Here is a 21,467-nt window from a genome sequence, read left to right on the forward strand (position 1 = left end):
GCCTCGTTGGTTTTTATTAGCATATCATCAATGTAGACTTTCATGTTCTTTCCGATCTGTTGTTTGAATACCTTTACCATTAGCCTCGTGAATCCTAAGAATTTACCTCCCCAAACTCCAAACACACACTTCGCTAGATTCAACCTCATCCTGTGAAGTTGGAGGCAGTCAAATACTTCCTTCAGGTCTTTGATTAGGTCAGAAGCCTCGTTGGTTTTTATTAGCATATCATCAATGTAAACTTTTATGTTCTTTCCGATCTGTTGCTCGAAGACCTTCTCCATTAGCCTTTAGTATGTTGCCCCTGCATTTTTTAACCAAAAACACATTATGCATAGCAGTGAATTCTCTCAGGGGTGATGAAAGCTATTTTATCCTCGTCATCTTTATGCATCGGGATCTGGTTATAACCACTATAAGCATCTCTATGAATAATTTTGGTGCTGATTTTTCATTTGCTTTCCAGATTGAGGTGTCCAAGATGCATTTGGAAAGTGGGGATGTTGGGACACCAAAAGGGGCATTGGAAGAAGCTAAGGCGTTGAATTCAAGGATGAAGCATAGTGGGAACCTAAGCAGCAAAGATATGTTGTTTAAAGCTGATAAGATTGATCTCAAGAGTTTGGATGATGAGCTAGAAAAGCACCTTACAAGGATTCTATCTAGACATATTGATGCCAAAAGGCCTAAAGAAGAGTGGGAGATTTATTTGGTAAAACTAAATTTGCAACATGTTGTGGTGAATGGGGCCTATGGCACTGTCTATAAGGGCACCTATGATGGCCAAGATGTTGCAGGTTTTAATTTGAACTCTTAGTTGTCTTTTTGTTGTCCAAAGAATTCAAAATCTGTTATTTGTCGAACAATTATTCAATGTTTTTAGATACTAAAAGTTTTGGTATCTGGTTAAGGTTTAATTAATCTTTAAGCGTGTCGTAAATTGAATAATTGTGATCGAATTCAAGAGACATTCTGAGTGCTGCTGTGCTGAATTTTGTAGTGAAAGTGTTGGATTGGGGTGAGGATGGTGGTGCTTCTGCAGCTTCCTTAAGAGCATCATTCCAGCAGGAGGTTACTGTTTGGCAAAAACTTGATCATCCAAATGTTACTGATGGTTATCAGTGGCTAAGTGAATGGGGGAGGGTTGAATCTTAGCCCCTTTTCGTTGAGTAACTCTTGCAGACCTTTAAAAATGCTTTAGGAGATATTTCTGCTTTTTGTCTCGTCACTAGTCAAGAGACTTTTTCTTTGTCTCGTAATCAGTGAGGAGATCATTTTTAATTTTGTCTCCTATAAACAGAATCAGAAATTGAGTAGAATAGAAAGAGAGAATCACACCCAGAAGTATCCTGGTTCAGCTGCTAAGTGCAGTGCAGCCTACATCTAGTCTCCATCACAACAATGATAGAATTTCACTATAATCCAACAGATTACAAACACCAATTCTCCCTAGAAACTATCCTTCCTATCTGGGACAAGTTCAGAATCTATCCCTAATCCTGAACTTGACTTAGTCACCTACCAAGCTTTCAACTGCTAAGTGCTAACCCAAATTGCAAGGGGATTCCCACAGAATCATGATACACAACACAGATGTACAAAGGACCTCTAGGACATCTATGGCTTTTTCTTTTAATTTTGTACTCTCTGCCTTTTTCCGCTCACTGGCTTTTTCTTACAAACCTCACACAGTTTGCCTTTTTCACCATGAGACTCAAGACAGACAAAACTAAACAGAAAAATACAACATGAAACGCATTGAAGGAGAAGAACTTCTGTTAGCTTGGGTAGCTATGAGAACTCTGTGCTTTTCACTCTTTTCTCCTTGTCTCAAGCCTTGGCTGTTCACCCTTATTATAGAAGGAGAAGTCTCCAAGGTTGAAACGGTTCAACCGAGCTAATCTTCTTCTTCTTCAAAATCAAAACCGGTTCGGACAGAGAGAGAAGAGGAAACCGAATGCAAAATCTAACATGCAATTACCTCACTCTCATCCCATCTCATCAAGCTTCATCAATCTGAGCCTTCCATCTTGACTTGGTCCCCAAGACGAATTTCTGACCCTTGATGAACCCTTGATCCTTGACAGCTCTATCTGCTCTATCTTCTGCTTCTTTCCCACGTAGCTACAGTAGCTACCTCCTGTGATAGATGAACAAAAGTAGAGATGAGCCATACTCCAGAGATCTTCTTCTTTGACCGAATTGGATCTTCCACCATTTTTAGGCATGGTGATCCTGAGACTTCTTCACCACATCTTACCATAAATGGCAAAGATCTCAGCCACACCATACTATAGATCTTCCTTTTGCAAGAGCCATCATCACCTTGGCCTCTTGTTTGATCATAGCTTTACTGTTGCTATACCTTACCTCTGATGGTTTGCTTCTTCTGTGACATGACCGAAGAAGAGAGAAAGAGAGAAGAGAGAAGGGAGAAAAAGGTTTCAATGGATTTGATAAATGAAATTAAAATGAGTTAATTCCCTACTCCCCATGCTTAGTAATGTGTAACTCATTAAAAGCGATCAAATCAATTCCCACTTTCTCTTTCATGTTTCCAATGCTATTAATGCAAGTTAATTGAATTTGAAATCCATTCAAAGAGGGAAGTTGGTGTCCGTGGGAAGCATGCAGCCTTTGCTTTCTCTCTTTTTCAATTTCGGACCAAGCCTTTGTTGGTCTTTCAATATAGTGATTTTTTTTTGGGCTGCACCATAATTTTCTAGCCTAATTCAAGTTGCCTGATACAATAATTCAGCCATATATTTGATAGGATTTCTTGTACAAGGCTGAATTTATTTAGCATATTTGGGCTTTGATTTGCTTTTGTGCCTAATAACCAAAATCTGCATAATAATAAAATTATTAATAAACACATGTGAGTTAAACTTCAAATTAATAATTTTGTAATTAATTATTTTAATAATATTTGATCATCATCATATTAATTTAGAGTTTTTCAAACTCATCAGTTACAAAAGTACAAACTTACTTGTCACTCATGCATTTAAATTTGAATTAAATGTTACTGCTTTGTTAAGAGCAAGATGATTTTTTGTTAATCATAAATTTTTCTCCAGAATGTTCTTCCATTTTTGTGATAGAACCTTTTTTAAATCGTTGCAACCCGATTTTTCGCCGTTAGAAACTTCATGACAAAAAATTTGGTCGAGATGAACGCATATAGATTGTTGAGTGTCTTCCTCTACAAAATTACATTGTAGGCTGTGGAATCCTGAAGGACAATGAACTCACCTTGTATTACCCTTATGCTCACACCTTTTCCTATAGTGAAGAGGAGGTCCACAACCCCATCCAACTTGATGTAGTGATCTCCTAGACCCATAACCTCCGGGAGATGGGGTTTCAAGTGCTGATCTTTCAATCCCAGAGCATCAAATGCATTTCTAAAGAGAAGGTTCGAGTCTGCGCCGGTGTTGACGAGGATCCTCTTCACAATGCCATTACCCAGCATGGCCGTGATAACCAAGGCTTCATCCCCATCCGATGTGGCAATCAGGAAATCTTCTACTGTGGACTAGACTACTGGGATACTGGTTACCTTGAGAACTTCATAGGTTGCAGCCTTTACATCCCTTTTGACAACATTGTTGGACCTTGGCAAGCCGTTCCTCCCAATCACCACGTTGACTACAACCTGAGTTGTGTCTTCTGTACTTTTCGGAGGTCTGAAGTTTCTTGGATTCCTAGTTTGTTGATCTTCGTCCTCGTTACGCCATCTTGACGGTCATATGTGTTGGACAAATTCCAGAAGCTTTCCATCTTGGATTGCTTGCTCTAAGGCATCCTTCAGATCAATATAGTCCTCAGTCTTGTGACTATAGGACTTGTCAATGCTGAACTTTTTTAGCGATGCTTTGGTTCGGATTTGTCTTGATTTTGGCAATATGCCTTGGTGAGAGACTTGTTGATAAACCTCGGCAAGGAAGCCACTAGAGGGTGTAGGAGGTACACTTTTCGACTCGAGGAATAGGAGGTTTTAGGGACGAGATCTGTCCTAAGTTTCTGCCTTTTTAAGGAGACGGCGTTGGGTTCTTTTTTTTGGTAGAAACCACCTTTAAAATATCATTGTCACGCATGTATGCCAAAGTGATCTGGTGGATTTCTTCCATAGACTTTACATCCTTGGAAGTTAAGTGCCTACGAAAGTCCTCTTCCAACAACCCAACAATTAAACACAAACATACGACTTCTGGGTTTCGCATATTCACCTCCAAGCGTGCTTTATTGAACCGATCCAGGTAGTTTCAAATACTCTCACCCACCCTTTGTTCCACCCCCAATAGGGAGTCTGGGTGTTTTGCTTGGGTCCTCCTGGTAGTGAAGTGAGCCAGAAATTTGACCTTGATATCAACAAAGGAAGAGATCGACCAATCAGAAGGTAGTGTATTAAACCACATTATGGCTGGACCTGACAAGGTTATCAGAAACACTTTGTATCAGATCACATCTTCAACTCCTTCTAAATTCATTCTAGCCTCAAAGGCATCAATATGCTCTTGAGGATCCGTCTTGCCATCATACTTCAAGTCCGTAAGCTTGTCAAAATGCTTTGGCAATCGCACTTGGCGTGGGAGGCAAACGGGGTTTGTCCCATGATGACGTGTTCTCGAAATTCTCTATGCCTTTTAAGAGTAGCACTGCTCTACGGAGTCCGCCTCCTTTTAGACTAGGCAGATCGTGACTCTTCCCATGCTTGAGAATTGCCATGTTGTTGGGATGACCTTCTTTCGTCTCTACGGCGTGGGGGAGAAGGTGAGGTCCGCCAGTGTTCCTTCCTTTGTTCAGGGTTTCTGGCATAGGACTCCTCCCGTTCTCTGGCCGGACAACTTTGGGAACGAAAGTGTCTGGATAATGAGCACTCAGCCAATTGTCGTTGAAATTCCAATTGGTAACGCTCCAACTCCTGCACCCTCTGTTGCATTTCTTGCATGGCATGGTGATAGTCATCTCCAAGGCCAGCGAAATGATGGGTTTCTTAGTTGATGTGTTCATGATTTTCATAGTCGGACAGGACTTCCTCTTGACTTGGTGTGACATCAGTCTCGTGTCCATCCTCCCGTTTGTTGGCTTTTCAAAAGGGTTTTTAGATTAACTGTAGAGTAAATTCGTCACTCAGCCATGATTCCCAAAGTGGGATCCTCACAGACGGCACCAAATATTCGTGCTTGGAGCGGGTTTACGAACTAAAGATGTGGAGATTGGAAATCCCAACTTTGTCAAGCGCTGAACGAGGCCGGGAGGACAACCTGCAAGATACTCTAATGTTTAAAGTCAGTAGAGTGTTTTAGTGAGAGCCTTTTTCTATATGTTTACCTGATGGTTACTTCTCTTTTTTAGCTTTTGCTTTGTGGGGCTGCCGTTTTTTCAGCACATCGTGCTTATTGTAGCACATTATTGCCGATATTCGACAATTACATGCTTTGATGGTATAACTGTTGTGATATCCGGCCGTTATCTCGTGAAGTCGGTCATAACCTTAATCACTTTATTAGTTACATTCTCTTTTGTCCAAAACACATGCAATTATTGGTATTCTTCTGTGTGAAATCCGATTTAGATTTAATAACCTTCTCCATACACTTTATGAATATTTCTTTGCTTTTTAAAATTAAACCTGTTCATTTGGATTAAATAATTCTCCATACACTTTATGAATATTTGTTTTCTATTTTGTGCTCGTCCAAATAATAATAATAAAAAGGTTTAATTACTCTATTAGTTCCTATAGTTTCACGAAATTTTCAATTAAGTCCCTATACTTTTTTCCTTTTAATTAGGTCCCTACACCAATTTTTTTTCAATTAGGTCCCTCCTGTGACCAAACAGTTAGATTTAACAGAATATTCGGTTCCTAAATTAAAGATTCTCTAACTTTTTTCTAAATCTCTAATTCTCTTTCACTCTTATTTTCTGAAATACCAAAATAACCCTCCCACTCCCAGGATTAGCATCCCCCAAGTGACCTTCGGTCCTGCCATGGCAGAATTAGCGGAGCGTTTCTTTGAACGAGGAAGCTCATCTACGGCGGCGGCGGCGGCCACCTCGGTCTTGTCAGCTTCTTTGGCGTCCAAAGACTCCGGCAAGGCCATGACCACCTCTTCAACAGGCGGAGAAAAAGACTTGTCTGCATCACAAACGTTCACAACCTCCTTCAACGAACTCGTATCTTGCAGATCAGAGGAACGTAGGTCCGAGTCACCAGATCCATTCCCAGATTTGTTGGCATCATCGAGAATCTCCTCAGAGGGAAGAACAACTAATGCGGCGTCCTGGGTCACCTGGAAGTTTCATAACAAGGTCGTGAATTTCGGTGAAATTCATCGACAAAAATTAATTTATATTAATTAGATTTTATAAAATCAGTTCAGATTACCCAAAATCTGAAAGAGAGGAACCCGTGAAAGGAGCGTGGAAGTGGCAAACTCCTAATTCCTCCCTGTTCAGATTACACAACATGTATGATATTAGTTTTCACTTTTCAGCATCATGATTGTAAAGAAATTTGAGTCTGTCTTCAATTGCATATGTTTTACTTCATGATTACTTGAATACTTATTTATTACAGACCTCACTACTTGCCATCCTACTTGGTAAGTTAACTCTATATATTTTTACATTTCATTATGTTAATTCCCCTTGTTCTGAAGTAAAAGTTTATCATTCATCAATTAATGTTTAAGTGCTATGTTTAACATGTTTGCAGGTTTCATCCTTGGGTGAATAGGTGCTATTGCCCTTCACAAGAGGTGGCTAAGAAAGCACAACAAGACGGCCTTAGTAAGGAACAGATCAAAGTTTGTGGTTTGCCCAATCGGCCAGATAGTAATCATATGCGGTCGTAACAAGAACCTAGCATCCACCCTTGAAGCTATCGAATGGAAGGTTCCAGTAAAGGTGCCAATTTAACAGGCTTCACTTCTTAAATCTATGTTGTACGAATTGCAAGTACTAGAGATGAGCATAACAGAATAGGACATACTAATCAAACTTTTGTTGTTTGGTTTGTGTAGATTAGGGGATTTGAGAAACAAATGGCAAAATGGATGGGAGCCTGTGATTGCATCATAACAAAAGTAAGTTAAGCCAATTTGCTGGTAAAAAATTGACATGTATAGTTAGCTTTTCAAATTGCATCATTCTTTATTCTAGTGGGTTGGATTTACCATTATGAGCTACCAATTCTGGTAAAAAATCTCTCTTGTATATAGGAAATGAGTTTAACATTATGCTGTACACTTCAGTCTAATGGTTTTTGTTCAATTCTCCTTTTCTTCTCCTTCTTGGAATTGTATTTAGCATTTCATAAACCAAGATTTTGCTTTGTAACGGGCCACTTTATTAAGAAATTAAATATTATTTGTCTTTAAACTTGCATTTACAGTGATATATTCATTTTAGAACCACATCTTTAAACTTGCATTTACAGTGGCATATTCATATAATGTAAACTTAATTTTTATTTTCTGTTATATGCAGCCATCTTCCCTAACTACTCTCCAAGATTGTGTATATGGCATTGATATTCAAAACTTTGATATGATCATATATGGTTGCATATATTTACTTTATGCAATAAATTGTTGGGACACCTGATGAACTGAAGTCTACTCTCTCAAAATCCTTCTCGGCTCAAAATCGTCCATTATCAATGTTATTATTGATCTTTATGCTAGGGAGTGGGAGGCTGTAACACAAGAACTGATTTTTAAATTTTAAATTTCAATAATACAAATTATATAGCCTTGTGGTTCTTTATTGTGTACCATGATATGATAAAGACACAAATTATATTCTATGAATCCACACAAATATAAAATGTTACATTATCATAATGAATACTTAAAGGATGAAAACTGAATTTTATATATGCTTATTACTAATACTTTTATTTCATTTTTTCCATTCTTTTTTTTAGGTTCTTAAGATAAGGTATTTTGAAAGTAAAAAAAAAAAAGAGAAGATATTTTTGGTACAATTTGTATATAAATAAGCAAAAGAATGATAATGACAAAATAAAAGAGATTATAGAAATATTTTTCATGTCTTAGAATCATTGAATATGAATATAGGAATATCTTTCATTGAATATTTATAATTTTACCGAATTTTCAATTAAGTCCCTATATTTTTCTTTTCAATTAGGTCCCTAAGGGTATAAAAGTAATTTCACAATTGACTAACATTTTTTTGACGTTTAATGTTAATAGGGACTAAATTGAAAAAAAATTAATGTATAAGATCCAAATAAAAAGATAAAAAGTACAAGGACCTAATTAAAAATCTCGTAAAATTATAGAAACCAACAGAATAATTAAAACTAATAAAAATCATAATTTTTCTTTTATGTTTTATTCTTCCTTTTTATTTTATTTTCTCATCCAAACAGAGAAGAATAAAATTTTCGAACGTCTACATAAGGCGGTGTAACAAACAGGCAAACATAGAGAGTGGAGTGTTCCATTTCAAAATTCAAAATTTGAATAAAGCGAAGAGGAAAAAGAAAAATGGCTTCAGTTTCCGGCAACATGAAGGGTTTCTACAGGCAGAAGAAAAGCAACACCAAATCTTCCAAAAAAGCCTCTGCCAAGTCAGGTGCAGCCCAACCTACCGCTCTCGTCTCTCACGGAGGCAAACTTGATCTTCAAGGTCCCTATTCTCTTCTTCAATCATTCCCCTAATTCTATTTCCTCTATTAATTGATTAACGATGGTTTTGTTGAACTGCTGATCAGATGATTACAGTGCATGCGAGGCAATGCTGCGGCAATTCGACATGAACATGGCGTATGGCCCTTGCGCTGGGATGACAAGGACGGCACGGTGGGAGCGTGCGCAGAAGCTTGGTCTTAACCCTCCACAGGAAATCGAGAAGCTTTTGAAGAGTGGCAAGGTTCAGAACGAGTCCTTGTGGGATGGTCGCATTTAGGAGCTAGGGTTTTTCTTACCTATGCCCAAAATCGAATCTGTTTGGGTGTTTAGGTTTTGTTTAGGGTTTGATGGCTGGGGTAAAATAGTATTCGGCTTCTTGCTGGGTCCTATTTCCCTGCTTCTATACCACTATGTTATATCAATGAAGTTCAATATGTTTTGATCTATGTAATATCTAATATGTTATTGGACCTGTCTCTAGATGTTAATTAATTCTAGTTAACCTGTTATTAAATCATGGTTTTCTTTTCAGGATTTGACATTGTTACTCTTGATCACATCATGATAATGTTAGTTGGGTACTGTCAAAATATTTCAGTGTATTAAATAAATTGGTAGCTTGTCTTTATTTCTGGTTCTGAGATATAGAGCTATTTTGCTTGCTTGTCTTTAATTTTGGAAGGAATTGGTGGAATGATTCTTCATCATTGTAGTGGAGCGAAGAATACAGGGTAACATGTATATCAAAAGAAGAGAGCATGTTCATTGAAGACACCATTAGGTATGTCCAACGAGAGAGTATATCGCTGATCTTAGAAGGGATATATCAATTTCTGTATTGTTCAGCCTATAGCCTCCCTATGAAGCATGACACAGGTGTAATGCCTATACTCTCCTGTTAGGGTGCGAAGAAATTTTGGGGTTTAGGGGCTTCAAGCCACTTGATGAAGCAAGAGCTATCGCTCCTCCAAGGCCCATGTAGGAGTATTTGGTGATTCTGCTGCCTATGGTAGGTGTCATCTCCAATTTGACCTTATTATTAGGTATAATTATGGTTGAAGTAATGAAGTTTCCCATTTTAGTTACTCTTATCAATTTGACGCCGACTAAATCAAATTTGATGAAACAAGTGTTAGATATATGATAGAATTGCTCTATGCATGCAATTTGTTTCAGGCACTAAGGTCTAGCGAAGTTGGCTGTACACTATACAGGTAGTAATTTCTGTGTAGTTTATGTGAAATTTACAATTGCACGAGTTTGATTATCCTTTAATGCAATCATACGGAAGAAATTGACTTCACCAATTGAATAATTCAACGGTGAGTGATTTAATAAATTTCCTATTATTTTGAAGTTAGTTTCTCATGAATTATGTTAAAACATGAAATACTACCTCACAAATAGATAGCAGATTGTTTTCCAAAATATCCTTTTGACTCTTATAGGGAATGAAGATTCTGTCATGCCGATTTTCATTAGCTGCATAAATATGGCATTTTGAGCATTAGGTTCATCCTTCCTCGCATTGAGTTGTCAGACTCAATGTATATTTGGTGTTGAGATCTGTTGCTCTACTTAGCTTCATAATTATAATTACAATCAAGACAATCAACAGTGGTATTCATAGCAGGATATCTGGATGCTGTGTTGCCTTCTTTTTTGAAGTAATGAAGTACTAAACACACATTAACTTTTAAACATATGTTTCAATTTATGTGGTCAATTAGCTGTTTAAGATGTTAACAAGTTATAGCTGGCTAATGATAATTTACTAATAGTAAGTTATAAAGTACAATGCTATATAAATATAGAATCGCTGCATTTTTGTTTCTTATGTTTGTCTCTTGTGGCTGTCTCATGTCTTTTGTTCTTTTGAAGCTGGCCTTTTCTTATGTTGGTCTCAGATTTTCAAGGATTTCTCCTTTCTTCTATTTAGTCTTTTAAGGGTTTTTTTTTTTTTTGTGTCTAGACAAGGAAAGAAACAAAGCAAAAACTATCTTAAATCCGAGCGGATGATTCGTTGGAGATCAACACCAGGCTCAGACCAAATAACATGATTAGAGTTACTCTTGGCACCATATTTAGCCATCCAATCCGCAGCTCTATTTGCTTCTCGGGACATCCATTCAACGTGAACAAACCAAGGACGAGATAAAAGCTCCTGAATCTTGAGAACCAAATCTGTTACTTCAGATGAATACCCACTTGTAAGCTCATGCATGATGGGCAGAATGTCAAGGTAATCCGTTTCACATATAATATCCCTCAAACCGCAATTCCAAGCTAAAACCAGCCCCTTCCAAGCAGCAAATAATTCACATCTGATTATAGACCAAGGGGGAATGCTTCCAGAGCAGCCCGAGATCCAATCTCCCTTAGAATCTCTAATAATACACCAAAATCCCGCTAAATTTGAATCCATATACAAGCTTGCATCACAATTAACTTTAAAACCATTGCCTACCGGTGGTTCCCAACACATGCAATTTCGGAGAGACCTAAAGGCATTGCTTCGATTCCTGTAAAGCTGTAAGTTCTTGGCGGTAATTCTGGCCAAGGCAACAACCTTATGGTCTGTCCAAGGGTTGTCAATGTTGAATATGTCATTGCACCTATGTCTCCATACCCACCAAAGCCCTGCACCAAAGGACGCCTCATTGTTAGCCAAGGCCTTCCGAAACCACTCTTCAAGAGCAGTACCAGCCGTCGAGTCCAGGATACTAGGATCCAACATATACCAGATTCTTTTAAGGGTTTAATCACATCACAGTCCCATTTGAATAAATTTTATCTTTTTTATTTTTTTTTTTTTTTGGAAAATGTCCATAGTTCCTGTCGAAGGGAATTGGAAACAAAATAAGGTAGATTCCTAGATTTAGTTACACACTTTCTGCTTTTTAGTTATCTTACAACATGTCTTTAGGTGGAAAAACAAGACAAAAGTTCGGGTCATTTAATGTCTATATAAACCGAAACAGCCTTGCTCATATCTCACTCAATTTGCTAAACACTTGTTGTCTTTTGGTACCTCACATACAAAGCATATGCATTTTGTATGAAGCAGGAGTAGCACATAGGATTTTGGTGATGCTAGCTGTAAAAGTAACAATCTAAAAGACAATGGGAAGGATCAAATGATTTTGGTTGGTATTGCATTTCTGGTTCGAGCAGTGGTTTATTGAGCGTCTCGGTTTGTATCAGATATGCTGGTGACTAAGTATAACTTAATTTGTCTTCATTATCTCAAGTTATATATATTTTGTGTATCAACGCTAGAGGTTGGTATCCAATTATTCCAGGTTCAGTTTTTCCTTGAAGCGGTTTGAGACCAATCTTTGAGAATGATCATGCTCCATATAAGTTGGAGCAGAGATTTGCCCGTTGAAGCTGTTGTGTTGGTCTTTACTCAAATGGATGGAAGTGATCAAAGTGAACACAAAGGGAGGATCTGCCATCGCAAGATTATAGGTGTTCCAACTTCCAAAGAAAGGATGCGTATTCTAAAATTCTAAGCTTTTCCTCAGTATATTAACGAAAACTGCGAGTTAATATGGACATACGAAGTTGATGGCAATGATGAATGGGAACAATATCATAATAGATGCAAACTTTTCAATGCAATGTGTTGTTCATAGGCACTATACAAGTTAGTCCAGTAATTGTAGATTACGCATATAAGATAACAAACATGGAACTATGGAAGGTACACTGCGGAACTAGTGGAGACTCTGTGAAGGAGATATGTAAGGAAAGATATATTTGCATTCGCACATGGGAGCCACATAGCATTCAGGAGATGTCTATTTTTTTCAAAATAAATATGGTGTAATAACAAAAGAAAAAACATCAAGAATCAAATGAGATTTTTTGTTTTAATACAAACATGGCCCAAAATAAAGTACAACAGTATGCAATAATTGGTAGTGTTTATCATTGTATTCATTAATTAAAAAACATTTTCATAAAGATATTTTTGTCATTGTAATATTATCTTCATGGGGGAAGATGTCTATCATGACTATTCACCTTATTAATTAGCACTACTTAAAAAGGAAATACGTATTAGTATTACATTCTAGAAAAAGAGTGTTTAACTATTTATTAGTGTCTCATTTTAACAAACTGATATTTTTTTCTTCCGGAAAGGCCAAAGTGTCCTTTTTTGCAAGGATATTTTTGTTAAAAGTTAATTTTTTAAGTCCGTAATTTAAAATAGAGAAAAAGATAAATAAGTTCTTAACCTTTTGTCTTGCGGATATTTTTGTTTCTGATCATTGAAAAATATTTTTAAATTTCTGACATTCACAAAATTTAGACAGATCAGTTCCTCCGTCCAAATGCCTCCGTCATGAACTGATCCGTCTAAATGCCTCCGTTAAGGACTAATCTGTCCAAATTTTATGAAGGTCAATGACTTAAAAATATTTTTCAATGGTCAGACACAAAAATATTCGCGGAGCAAAAGGTTAAGACCCTATTTGTCCTTTTCCTTAAAAATAAAATAAAAGGAAAAGGGAGAATAAAAAACTTTGGTTTGTGCTGAGCATTGATAGAAGAAGCAGGCTCGTGAAGAAACATGGTGAAGATCTCGCTTGGCGGATACGACGATGGGGAAGGACCTAGCAACCGGATCCAGAAGCGACTCAGGATGGAACCAGAAGATGGCCAAGCAAGCAGAAACGAAAAGGAGGAGCATGCAGGAGATGGCGGCGAGGCTAGAAGTGCAGAGCATGATGAAAACCCTGTTGGATCTGTAAGCGACGATAAGGATAGGTCTATTTCTGTGACTATCATCGACCCCGATGTCCTCGATTGCTGCATTTGCTATGAACCCTTGACTTCCCCTGTTTTCCAGGTCAGTTTCCCCCTTCTTTATTCAATTTGGGCTTGATGCATGCTTCTGATTGCTATGTTAGAAAGGAATTATCATAATCAGAACCATTTGAGACTGGAGAATAAATGATTTTAGGGTTTGAAAGCTTGATTTGTTCCTTTGCAATATTCTTTAACTGTTTCAGTTTGTTGTCTCATTTAAATTTAGTGAAATATCTAACGATAAAATTTGTTTGTGATCCGTTAAATGGAGAATTCAGTGTGAGAATGGTCATATTGCTTGCTCTAATTGCTGTGCCAGACTTGGGAACAAGTGTCCCATGTGCTCAATGCCCATTGGCTATAACCGCTGCAGAGCTATTGAGAAGGTGCTGGAATCTATTAAAATATCATGCCTGAATGCAAAATATGGTTGTAAACATATGTTTAGTTACAGTAAAAAAAATGAACACGAGAAGGAATGTAACTTTCTGCCATGTTTATGCCCGCATTCAGGTTGTGACTTTCTTGCTTCATCTGAGGAGTTATCCCTCCACTTTAGCCATAGGCATATACATTCTGGAATACAGTTTACATACGATAAATTTTTCACTGTCTTCTTAAATCTTGATCACAAAACAATTGTTCTTCAAGAGAAGAATGATGCTAATCTGTTTGTTATTCACAATAACCATGAGCTTCTAGGGAATTTAATCCATATAACTTGCATTGGCCCCAAATCCAAGACAGGGTTTCATTATGATATCTTGGCTAGGTCCCAGGGAACCTCTCTAATATTGCAATCTTATACCAAGATTGTTCAAGGTCACTTTGCTGATGCTCCTTCAGCAGGGATGCTTTTGATTCCTTCTGATTTTTTTGGTTCCGGACAAATCAAGCTGGATATTCGCATAAGGTCATGATTTCATTACTTTGCTGGGGACTGACAGGTTTGTGTTGTTTGTATTCTTTGTTTACCACGTAGTAGATATTATAACTTAGTATTTAGTATTTAAGCACAAGTTGGAAGCTGAAGAATACTTGCAGTGATGTAAAGGATTATCGTTTCAAAACTGTCATGTAAATATGTTGTTTTCCAATTCCAATTCTATGCCTACACTTTATTGTTGTTCAGTCCAAGTGTTTCTGTTGTTCTTTGTCTTTTTAAAATTAAAAAAAAAAGTTTGTGGCTGGTTGAGTGCTTTTCCAGTCAAACTGCAAAGAGCTTCTCACTGGAATTTGGATTACACGAAATGTGTATTTACTTAGCTAAGATTCTTAGCCGTTTATATATAGGTGAAGACTCAATATGCCTGGAGTGAGGTCTAAATTTGTTGCTGCCTGCTGGTGATGTTATTAGTTTATTACTCGAGTATTTAGAGGCTTATTGCCATGGCTCCCGTGGCCAGTGTTATACACTTATACCTTTTTTAGTTAAAATTTTGAGGACTTTAAAGCTTTCTAATTTAAAGCTTTAAAGGGTCCTTCGTCTGGTCACCCTTAATAAAAAGAGTCAAATTTATAGACGAATGTGATGTCTAAAATTGTATATAGAGTTTATTCATGAAAAGTTTCAACTCATTTTTATCGAGCTTGATATACCCTAAGGCGATATTTACTATTAGGCTAACATAAATGAGCAAACAAATGATGATGATGATGATGATTGTCTCCAACGTGCATGGTGCAAAGTCTGTAATTATTGTAAAACAACCAAAAGGATAGTACAATGCGTGCAACTATAGTGTGTAGTGCACGAATAAGAAAAACCAAGCAAGCACAAGCATCTTATACTGACAAGACATAAGTGTAAAATAACACAATTGCAACGACAAAGATAAGGTGAGGTCTGTGATAGACCAAAACCAAAACCAAGGCAACCATGGCAGCCAATCCCGAAGGTGATGACGATGGCCCATCTTCACCATTGGACTTGTAATAATATTGTTTCAGTGGAACCGCGAGGCGTCCATAGAGAGCAGTTAGCAACAACACAAGAGGCAAGATCAAGAGTAGCAAGTTGGCGTTGGCCGTAGCTGTCTGCATGGAAGCCTTGTAGTTCATATATGATGAAATCCATAGCAACAACACCACGATGCCAACTATGGCAACAAGTTGTAGAGGTGGAGCAGATACAGAATACAGAGTTTTCCCTGACCACCCTTGTTTCAATTCTGTATCTGTTTTATCGCTCAAAGTCGAAGCCATTCCCTTGATTTCTTCTTCTTTTTTAAGATATTTATTAGTTTCTTGTGCACGTAGAGAACGGATAATGTATATAGTTACATATTTTCTCTACATATATAGCATAGCATAGTAAATATCTGTTTATTGCATGAGTTCCAACTTCCAAGAGTGAAAGCTGATTTTGACTCTATCTCCAGCCGAAGCCGACCTCTAATTTTGGAGTTTTGCCCACCGAGTTGGGCTGTGGTCACGTGTTTGATGGAGGAGCAAAGCGATAATGATGTGCAGATTATACCGCAATAATTGTTTCTATTTTATTCAGTGTTTTATCTCGGTGTTAATTTAACAAAACTTACGGCCTATATATCTTTTTGGAATGCTAAACGTCATAGAATTTATTATTTTTATTATTAATTAGTTATTAATATTTAAAAGTGAGTTAAAATATTATTAAATTATTAAATTAAAAAATTAAGTTAATAACTAAAAGTGACGGCTAATAGGGTTTTTAATGGGGAACGGATTTTTTCTGGTGGAGAAAAAAATTGATCTTGTCTAGTGAAAAATCTCAATTCTTAATAAAATTAACGGTTTTAATTATAATTATAATTATAATTATGACTATTATTTTCTCAATTTTTATAAACCTTTCTTTTTTTCGATTTTACTTTTCACGAGTCCATTTTCTTCTGTCGCAGTAACAACAAGAAGAAAATTTATCTTCTCAAATTCTTTAAACTCTTCTTCTTATCTTCAATTTCACACTCCACTCGTCCTATTCTCTTTCCCAGCAATAGCAACAAGAAGAAGAACCTTCATTCCTCGTCTTCTTTCTCCTACTTCAACAGCTGTGCGAGTAGAATCTAAGATTTGAATACCTTTTCAGGTTCTTCTTTCTCTTTCTCTTAATCACTAAATCCCTAAATTAATAATCCTTGTTGATAATAATTGATTTGAATTTGTGGTTGGTTTTGCAATTAGGGAGGAACCTTATACATTTGGGATATGAATGGTCTTATTAATTGGGAGACAAAACTTAGTGTTTGTTTGGATTCTAATTTATAAATGGGAGTTTGTATAAAATTAATTTGCAAATTTAATTTTGATGAAAAGTAAGTTTGTGTTAAAAGTGATTTATGTTTGGTAATTTTTATATTAAAATAAATTATAGTAAAATAAATATTGTTTGAATTACACTACTCAAAATTACTTTTAGATAAAAAATTACTAAAATAGATATCAACTTAAATAAATTTTTTATATTATTCTATTATTTTAATTTAGATATTTAAATAGATCTTATTAATTAATTTTATAATAAAATTAATATTTACTTACTAAAATAAAAATAACATATAAAAATTGGTAAAATATATTTTTATATCAAAAGCAAAAATAATATATGAAAAATATATCAAAAGAGTTATTCTCCACATACAAGGGTTTTCCCATATAAGTCATACAAGTCATTTATATTCACGCATTTTTTAGATTTTTCTCTGTGTTTCTTCTTTGTAATTTTTCTCTCTCGTAACCGTCGTTATCATTACCACTTCTTCCTCTTCCTTCTCTTCCTCTTTTTTTTTTCATTGAAATTTCTTCTCCTCTTTTCGTTTTCTCTTTCTCCTTCATCATCAGTTATCTCGTTTGTTGAAAATAATAAATAATTCAGGTTCAGATTGTCAATTGAAACAGAACGAAATTAATTATTGTTTTGAATCCAAGGCTAAGGTGTGGTTCAATTTAAAAGAAAAAATATAGCATTAGAGGAAAGATTTTTCTGCGGCAAATTTGGGTGTAGTACGAAGATATTTGGGTGTAACACGAAGATATTTGGGTGTATTTTAAAAATTTTTGGGTGTATTTTTATTCTGATAAGTTCTACATAGTTCAAAACTCTTCCTCTTTCTCCTTCTCATCTTCTACTGTTTCTTCTTTTTTTTTATCATCATCACCATCTTCTTCTTCTTTTTTTCTTATTCATCTTTTTTTTTATATTACCTTCTCAAGTTTCTTCTTGTTTTACTCTCTTAACAAGAATAAAAACAAAAAAATCAAACAAAGAAGAAGAAAAAACACATAATGCTGCAAAATTACTTGAAAGAGGATGAACTTACATTTATTTAACTAAAAGAAAGAAAGAAATAAGGTAAAAGAAGAAAAAAAACACAGCATTAGAGAAAATATTTTTTTGTATTTGCAACAAATTTGGGTGTAGCACGAAGATATTTGAGTGTATTTTAAGAACTTTTGGGTGTATTTTTATTCTGATAAGTTCTGCATAATTCAAAACTCTTCATCTTCCTCCTTCTCATCTTCTACTGTTTCTTCTTTTTTTTATCATCATCACAATCTTTTTCTTCTTTTTTTTATTCATCTTTTCTTTTTTATTTTACCTTATTAAGTTTCTTCTTGTTTTACTCTTTTAATAAGAATAAAAACAAAAAAATCAAACAAAGAAGAAGAAGAAACACATAATGTTGCAAAATTACTTGAAAGAGGATGAACTTACATTCATTTAACTAAAAGAAAGAAAGAAATAAGGAAAAAAGAAGAAGAAAAAAATGCAGCTTTAGAGAAAATATTTTTCTGTATTGGAAGCAAATTTGGGTGTAACATGAAGATATTTTGGTGTAATACGAAGATGTTTTGGTGTATTTTAAGAATTTTTTGATGTATTTTTATTCTGATAAGTTCTGCATAATTTAAAACTCTTCCTCTTCCTCCTCTTAATCTTCTATTGCCTCTTAATCTTCTACTGCTTCTTTCTTCTTCATCTTATTTCGTTTTCTTATAATTCTTTTTGGGAGAAAAAATCAAACAAAGAAAAAAAAACATAATATTGCAAAATCAATAGAAAGATAAGGAGGAAAAAAATGTAGTAACAAACAACGGTAATAAAAAAAACAACGATGAAGATGAAACACGCGAAGAAATAAAAGGAGGAGAAACACAAAGAAAAATGAGAAGAAGAAGAAGGAAGAGGAGAAGGAGGAGAAGGAAGAACGTGAAGAAGAAGAAGAAGAAGTGTCTTCCATAATGGTGAATAAGAGCGCGCTTTGGAAATGGTTGAGTGATGCGCGTGTTATCACGCTTCAGTGAGTGAATGTAGTTTTTGTTAGATTTGGCCCAACTTGTAAGGCTTGTTAAATTTTAATTATTTATGAATTTATTATTAATTATAATTAATTTTTTATTTTTTTTTATTTTTTTTAATGAGATCAATAATTTATATTATAACAAAATTATAATAATAAATTAATATACAAAAATTACACTCACACATTTCAACAAAGTCAAATAAAAAATAAATTTTTTTTATACAAAACCAAAAATAAAAATTTTATAAAAAATATAATTATATATTTAAAATATTTGAATACTAAAGATATTACAAGCAAGGAAATAAGGGGTAAAATTGATAAGAAAAAAATAAATTCAATCCTAATGTGATTTTTTAGACGCAGAAGTTATAATTTTTAGCTTCTTAACTTTGGCATTTAGAATAAAAAAGCATCCAAACATAAAGATGAAGCGTTCAATGCACTCAATCGTGCTTCTCTTCTTGTCAATGAATTATAGTTTAAATGATATAATCTTTCCATACTCAACTAAGAGGTCACGAATTCGAGTGACGAATTGATGCATTATCAATGCATAAAAAGAAAGAAGAATGAGATTATGATATATTTTAATTCGGCTATAAAAGTCAATATGACTTACGTGTAATCTCTATTATAATTATGATAAAATTTTATTATAATCAAATTGAATTATAAATACTAATACCAAAAATTTTACACTTTGTAAATTTATCTAAACAAACCAAAAATTTTAGTCACTTAACTTCTAATCCAATCTAAGTAAAAAAAATTTAATGCACTCAATTTAGTACATCTTATTTGAAATCATACCTTCAAATAGAATATAAATTGATTTTTGTATACTTTTTTTTTTTTTACCTTTTGTATCATTCAAAGAAACTTAATTCTAGACAAAAATAAACAAAAACACACTTGAGATAAAAGAATAATAACATAGTGTATCAGATCAAATGTGATTTAAATTCCCTGCCCTTCCTTGCATCTGAACTCCTTTTATATAGCTTGATATGCTTTCTTCAAGTTGGAGAAGTTTCCTTATGCGTTTGACTAGCCATTGCACTCATCAAAGCATATAAAAGTTTTTTTTTTTTTTAATTTAATCGAGTGATAATATATATTAAATTTAAGGTGCCATCTACTGTAAAGATGCATCTTTACAGATTTTTGTCTTTTATGGCAAAAAAGCGTCTCACTAAAAAGTGTTGCTTAAAGAAAAAGTGTTACCCTTAATCGTTAACTTGGCTCTGATACCAATTTTTACCATTTTTATCCAATTTTTTACTAGTCCTTTGTGATTTCATTTTTATAGTTTTCAATCTTGTTTTAGTTTATAATATTCTTTTTTGCATGGATTATTGTATATAAAATCTTTTATCTGTTTGTCTTTTTCTTTAATATAATTTCTCAAATTCTCAAAAACTTCTTTTATTTCTACACTTTCTGTTGTTTCTAAATACCTTCTTAATTTTTCGACTTCATTATCCATTTTTTCTTTCAACAGTTTTAATTCTTTTAAGTCATAATATGGTTTTCCAGGCATTTATAAATTTTTTAAATTTAATTCCAACTTGTTTATATTTATTCTTATTTCTATCCTTTTTATTATAAGGTCATCAATTTCGATCTGAAGGTTATTTAATTTCCTTTTATACTCTTTTATTTTACTTTTTAATTTTTTCGCCCTTTTTCTTTTTATTTTATTTTATTTTCTGGTTTTTCAATCTTTTTATGCTTCATTATTTATTTTAAAATTTCTGTAAACTCTATCATCGATTCATCACTATTTTCTAGAGATTCTATTAATTTTTCTAACTCTTCGACTTCTCTTCTTAATTTGTCATAGATTATTTTTAGAGCTTCAAATGCTCTTTGATTTATTTCAGAAAACTGTAAATAATTCAAACGATTTTCTCTTTTAAAGAGCTCTTGTTTCTTGTCTTGATAAGTTACATATATTTCTTCTTTATTTATTGTCATAATTTAGTGTTTAGGGTTTCATTTAATTTTTCGACTTTTTTTGTTAATTCTTTTATTTCAGAATTTTCTTCTTTAATCTTTAACTTAGATAAACTTAAAGGGCTATTAATTTTAGATTCTCTTATTTGAAAATTCGATGAAAATAATTTTCCTGATGGTTCTTTTAATAATAGAACTGGGTTTTCAATAGCTTTATATTTTGGTATTTCTGTTTTTACAATTTTCTGAAATAATTCATCGACATAAATTCTTTCTCTGTTTTTAAATATTATACTATGATGGCTATTTGTTAAAGCATAATTTATTGCATATGTAATTGAAAATGGTTCATCATCTTGTTCCATTAGATTCTTTCTGTGAAATTTATAAGCCAAACTTATAGATCTTCCAAGATTTTCAGTTGATAAAGGTATAGCATATCCAAGATGGGCATTGAATTTAACATTTACGTTTGCCAAGTTTCCATGAACAATTCCAATTATTTGATCTATTGGGTCATCGATCTATTGGGTCATCAGTAATTCTTTTGTCACAGATTGCTAAGCTTATTGGTGAATTAATTCCTTTCATATATGTAGATTTGATTAAGATTTGTATAGTACTAATATGAATCCATCCAATTTTAGATCTTTTTTGTTGATCCTTAATTTTTTCAATCTGTTTACTTAATTCTTCATCATTTATCAAAGCTATTTCAAGTTCTCCATTGGCG

At 34.4% G+C, this 21,467-nt stretch overlaps 2 protein-coding genes across 4 annotated transcripts; both read left to right on the forward strand.

Moving 5' to 3' along the window:
- Positions 1-5,931: 5,931 nt before the first annotated feature.
- Positions 5,932-9,262, forward strand: POLD4 (polymerase delta 4). Of its 3 annotated transcripts, XM_088509075.1 has the most exons (5): positions 5,932-6,614; positions 6,728-6,918; positions 7,035-7,097; positions 7,501-8,670; positions 8,756-9,262. In XM_088509075.1, exons 4-5 carry the CDS (start codon positions 8,529-8,531, stop codon positions 8,947-8,949), a joined length of 336 nt encoding a protein of 111 aa, XP_088365201.1. In that variant the 5' UTR covers positions 5,932-6,614; positions 6,728-6,918; positions 7,035-7,097; positions 7,501-8,528; the 3' UTR covers positions 8,950-9,262. The 3 variants fall into 3 exon arrangements, 2 of the variants coding, with proteins under 2 accessions (XP_088365201.1, XP_088365202.1); XR_002359984.2 differs by lacking the exon at positions 8,756-9,262 and having other exon boundaries at positions 5,932-6,321; positions 7,501-7,853; XM_088509076.1 differs by having other exon boundaries at positions 5,932-6,918; positions 8,411-8,670.
- A 3,871-nt stretch (positions 9,263-13,133) lies between these two features.
- LOC107631567 (Protein with RING/U-box and TRAF-like domain) lies at positions 13,134-14,621 on the forward strand. Its single transcript, XM_016335055.3, has 2 exons — positions 13,134-13,530; positions 13,769-14,621. The coding sequence occupies exons 1-2, from the start codon at positions 13,252-13,254 to the stop codon at positions 14,408-14,410; spliced, it is 921 nt and encodes a 306-aa protein (XP_016190541.1). The 5' UTR covers positions 13,134-13,251; the 3' UTR covers positions 14,411-14,621.
- Positions 14,622-21,467: the final 6,846 nt, after the last annotated feature.

Source organism: Arachis ipaensis, chromosome B3, assembly GCF_059453495.1.
Source record: "Arachis ipaensis isolate K30076 ecotype BB chromosome B3, ASM5945349v1, whole genome shotgun sequence".
Lineage (NCBI taxonomy): Eukaryota > Viridiplantae > Streptophyta > Magnoliopsida > Fabales > Fabaceae > Arachis > Arachis ipaensis.

Bases quoted from the DNA above. Each gene is read 5' to 3' on its own strand.
- POLD4 (XM_088509076.1), top strand. From the start codon at position 8,529: ATGGCTTCAGTTTCCGGCAACATGAAGGGTTTCTACAGGCAGAAGAAA. The intron at 8,671-8,755 runs GTCCCTATTCTC...ACTGCTGATCAG, and splicing joins AGGCAAACTTGATCTTCAAG to ATGATTACAGTGCATGCGAG.
- LOC107631567 (XM_016335055.3), top strand. From the start codon at position 13,252: ATGGTGAAGATCTCGCTTGGCGGATACGACGATGGGGAAGGACCTAGC. The intron at 13,531-13,768 runs GTCAGTTTCCCC...TGGAGAATTCAG, and splicing joins TGACTTCCCCTGTTTTCCAG to TGTGAGAATGGTCATATTGC.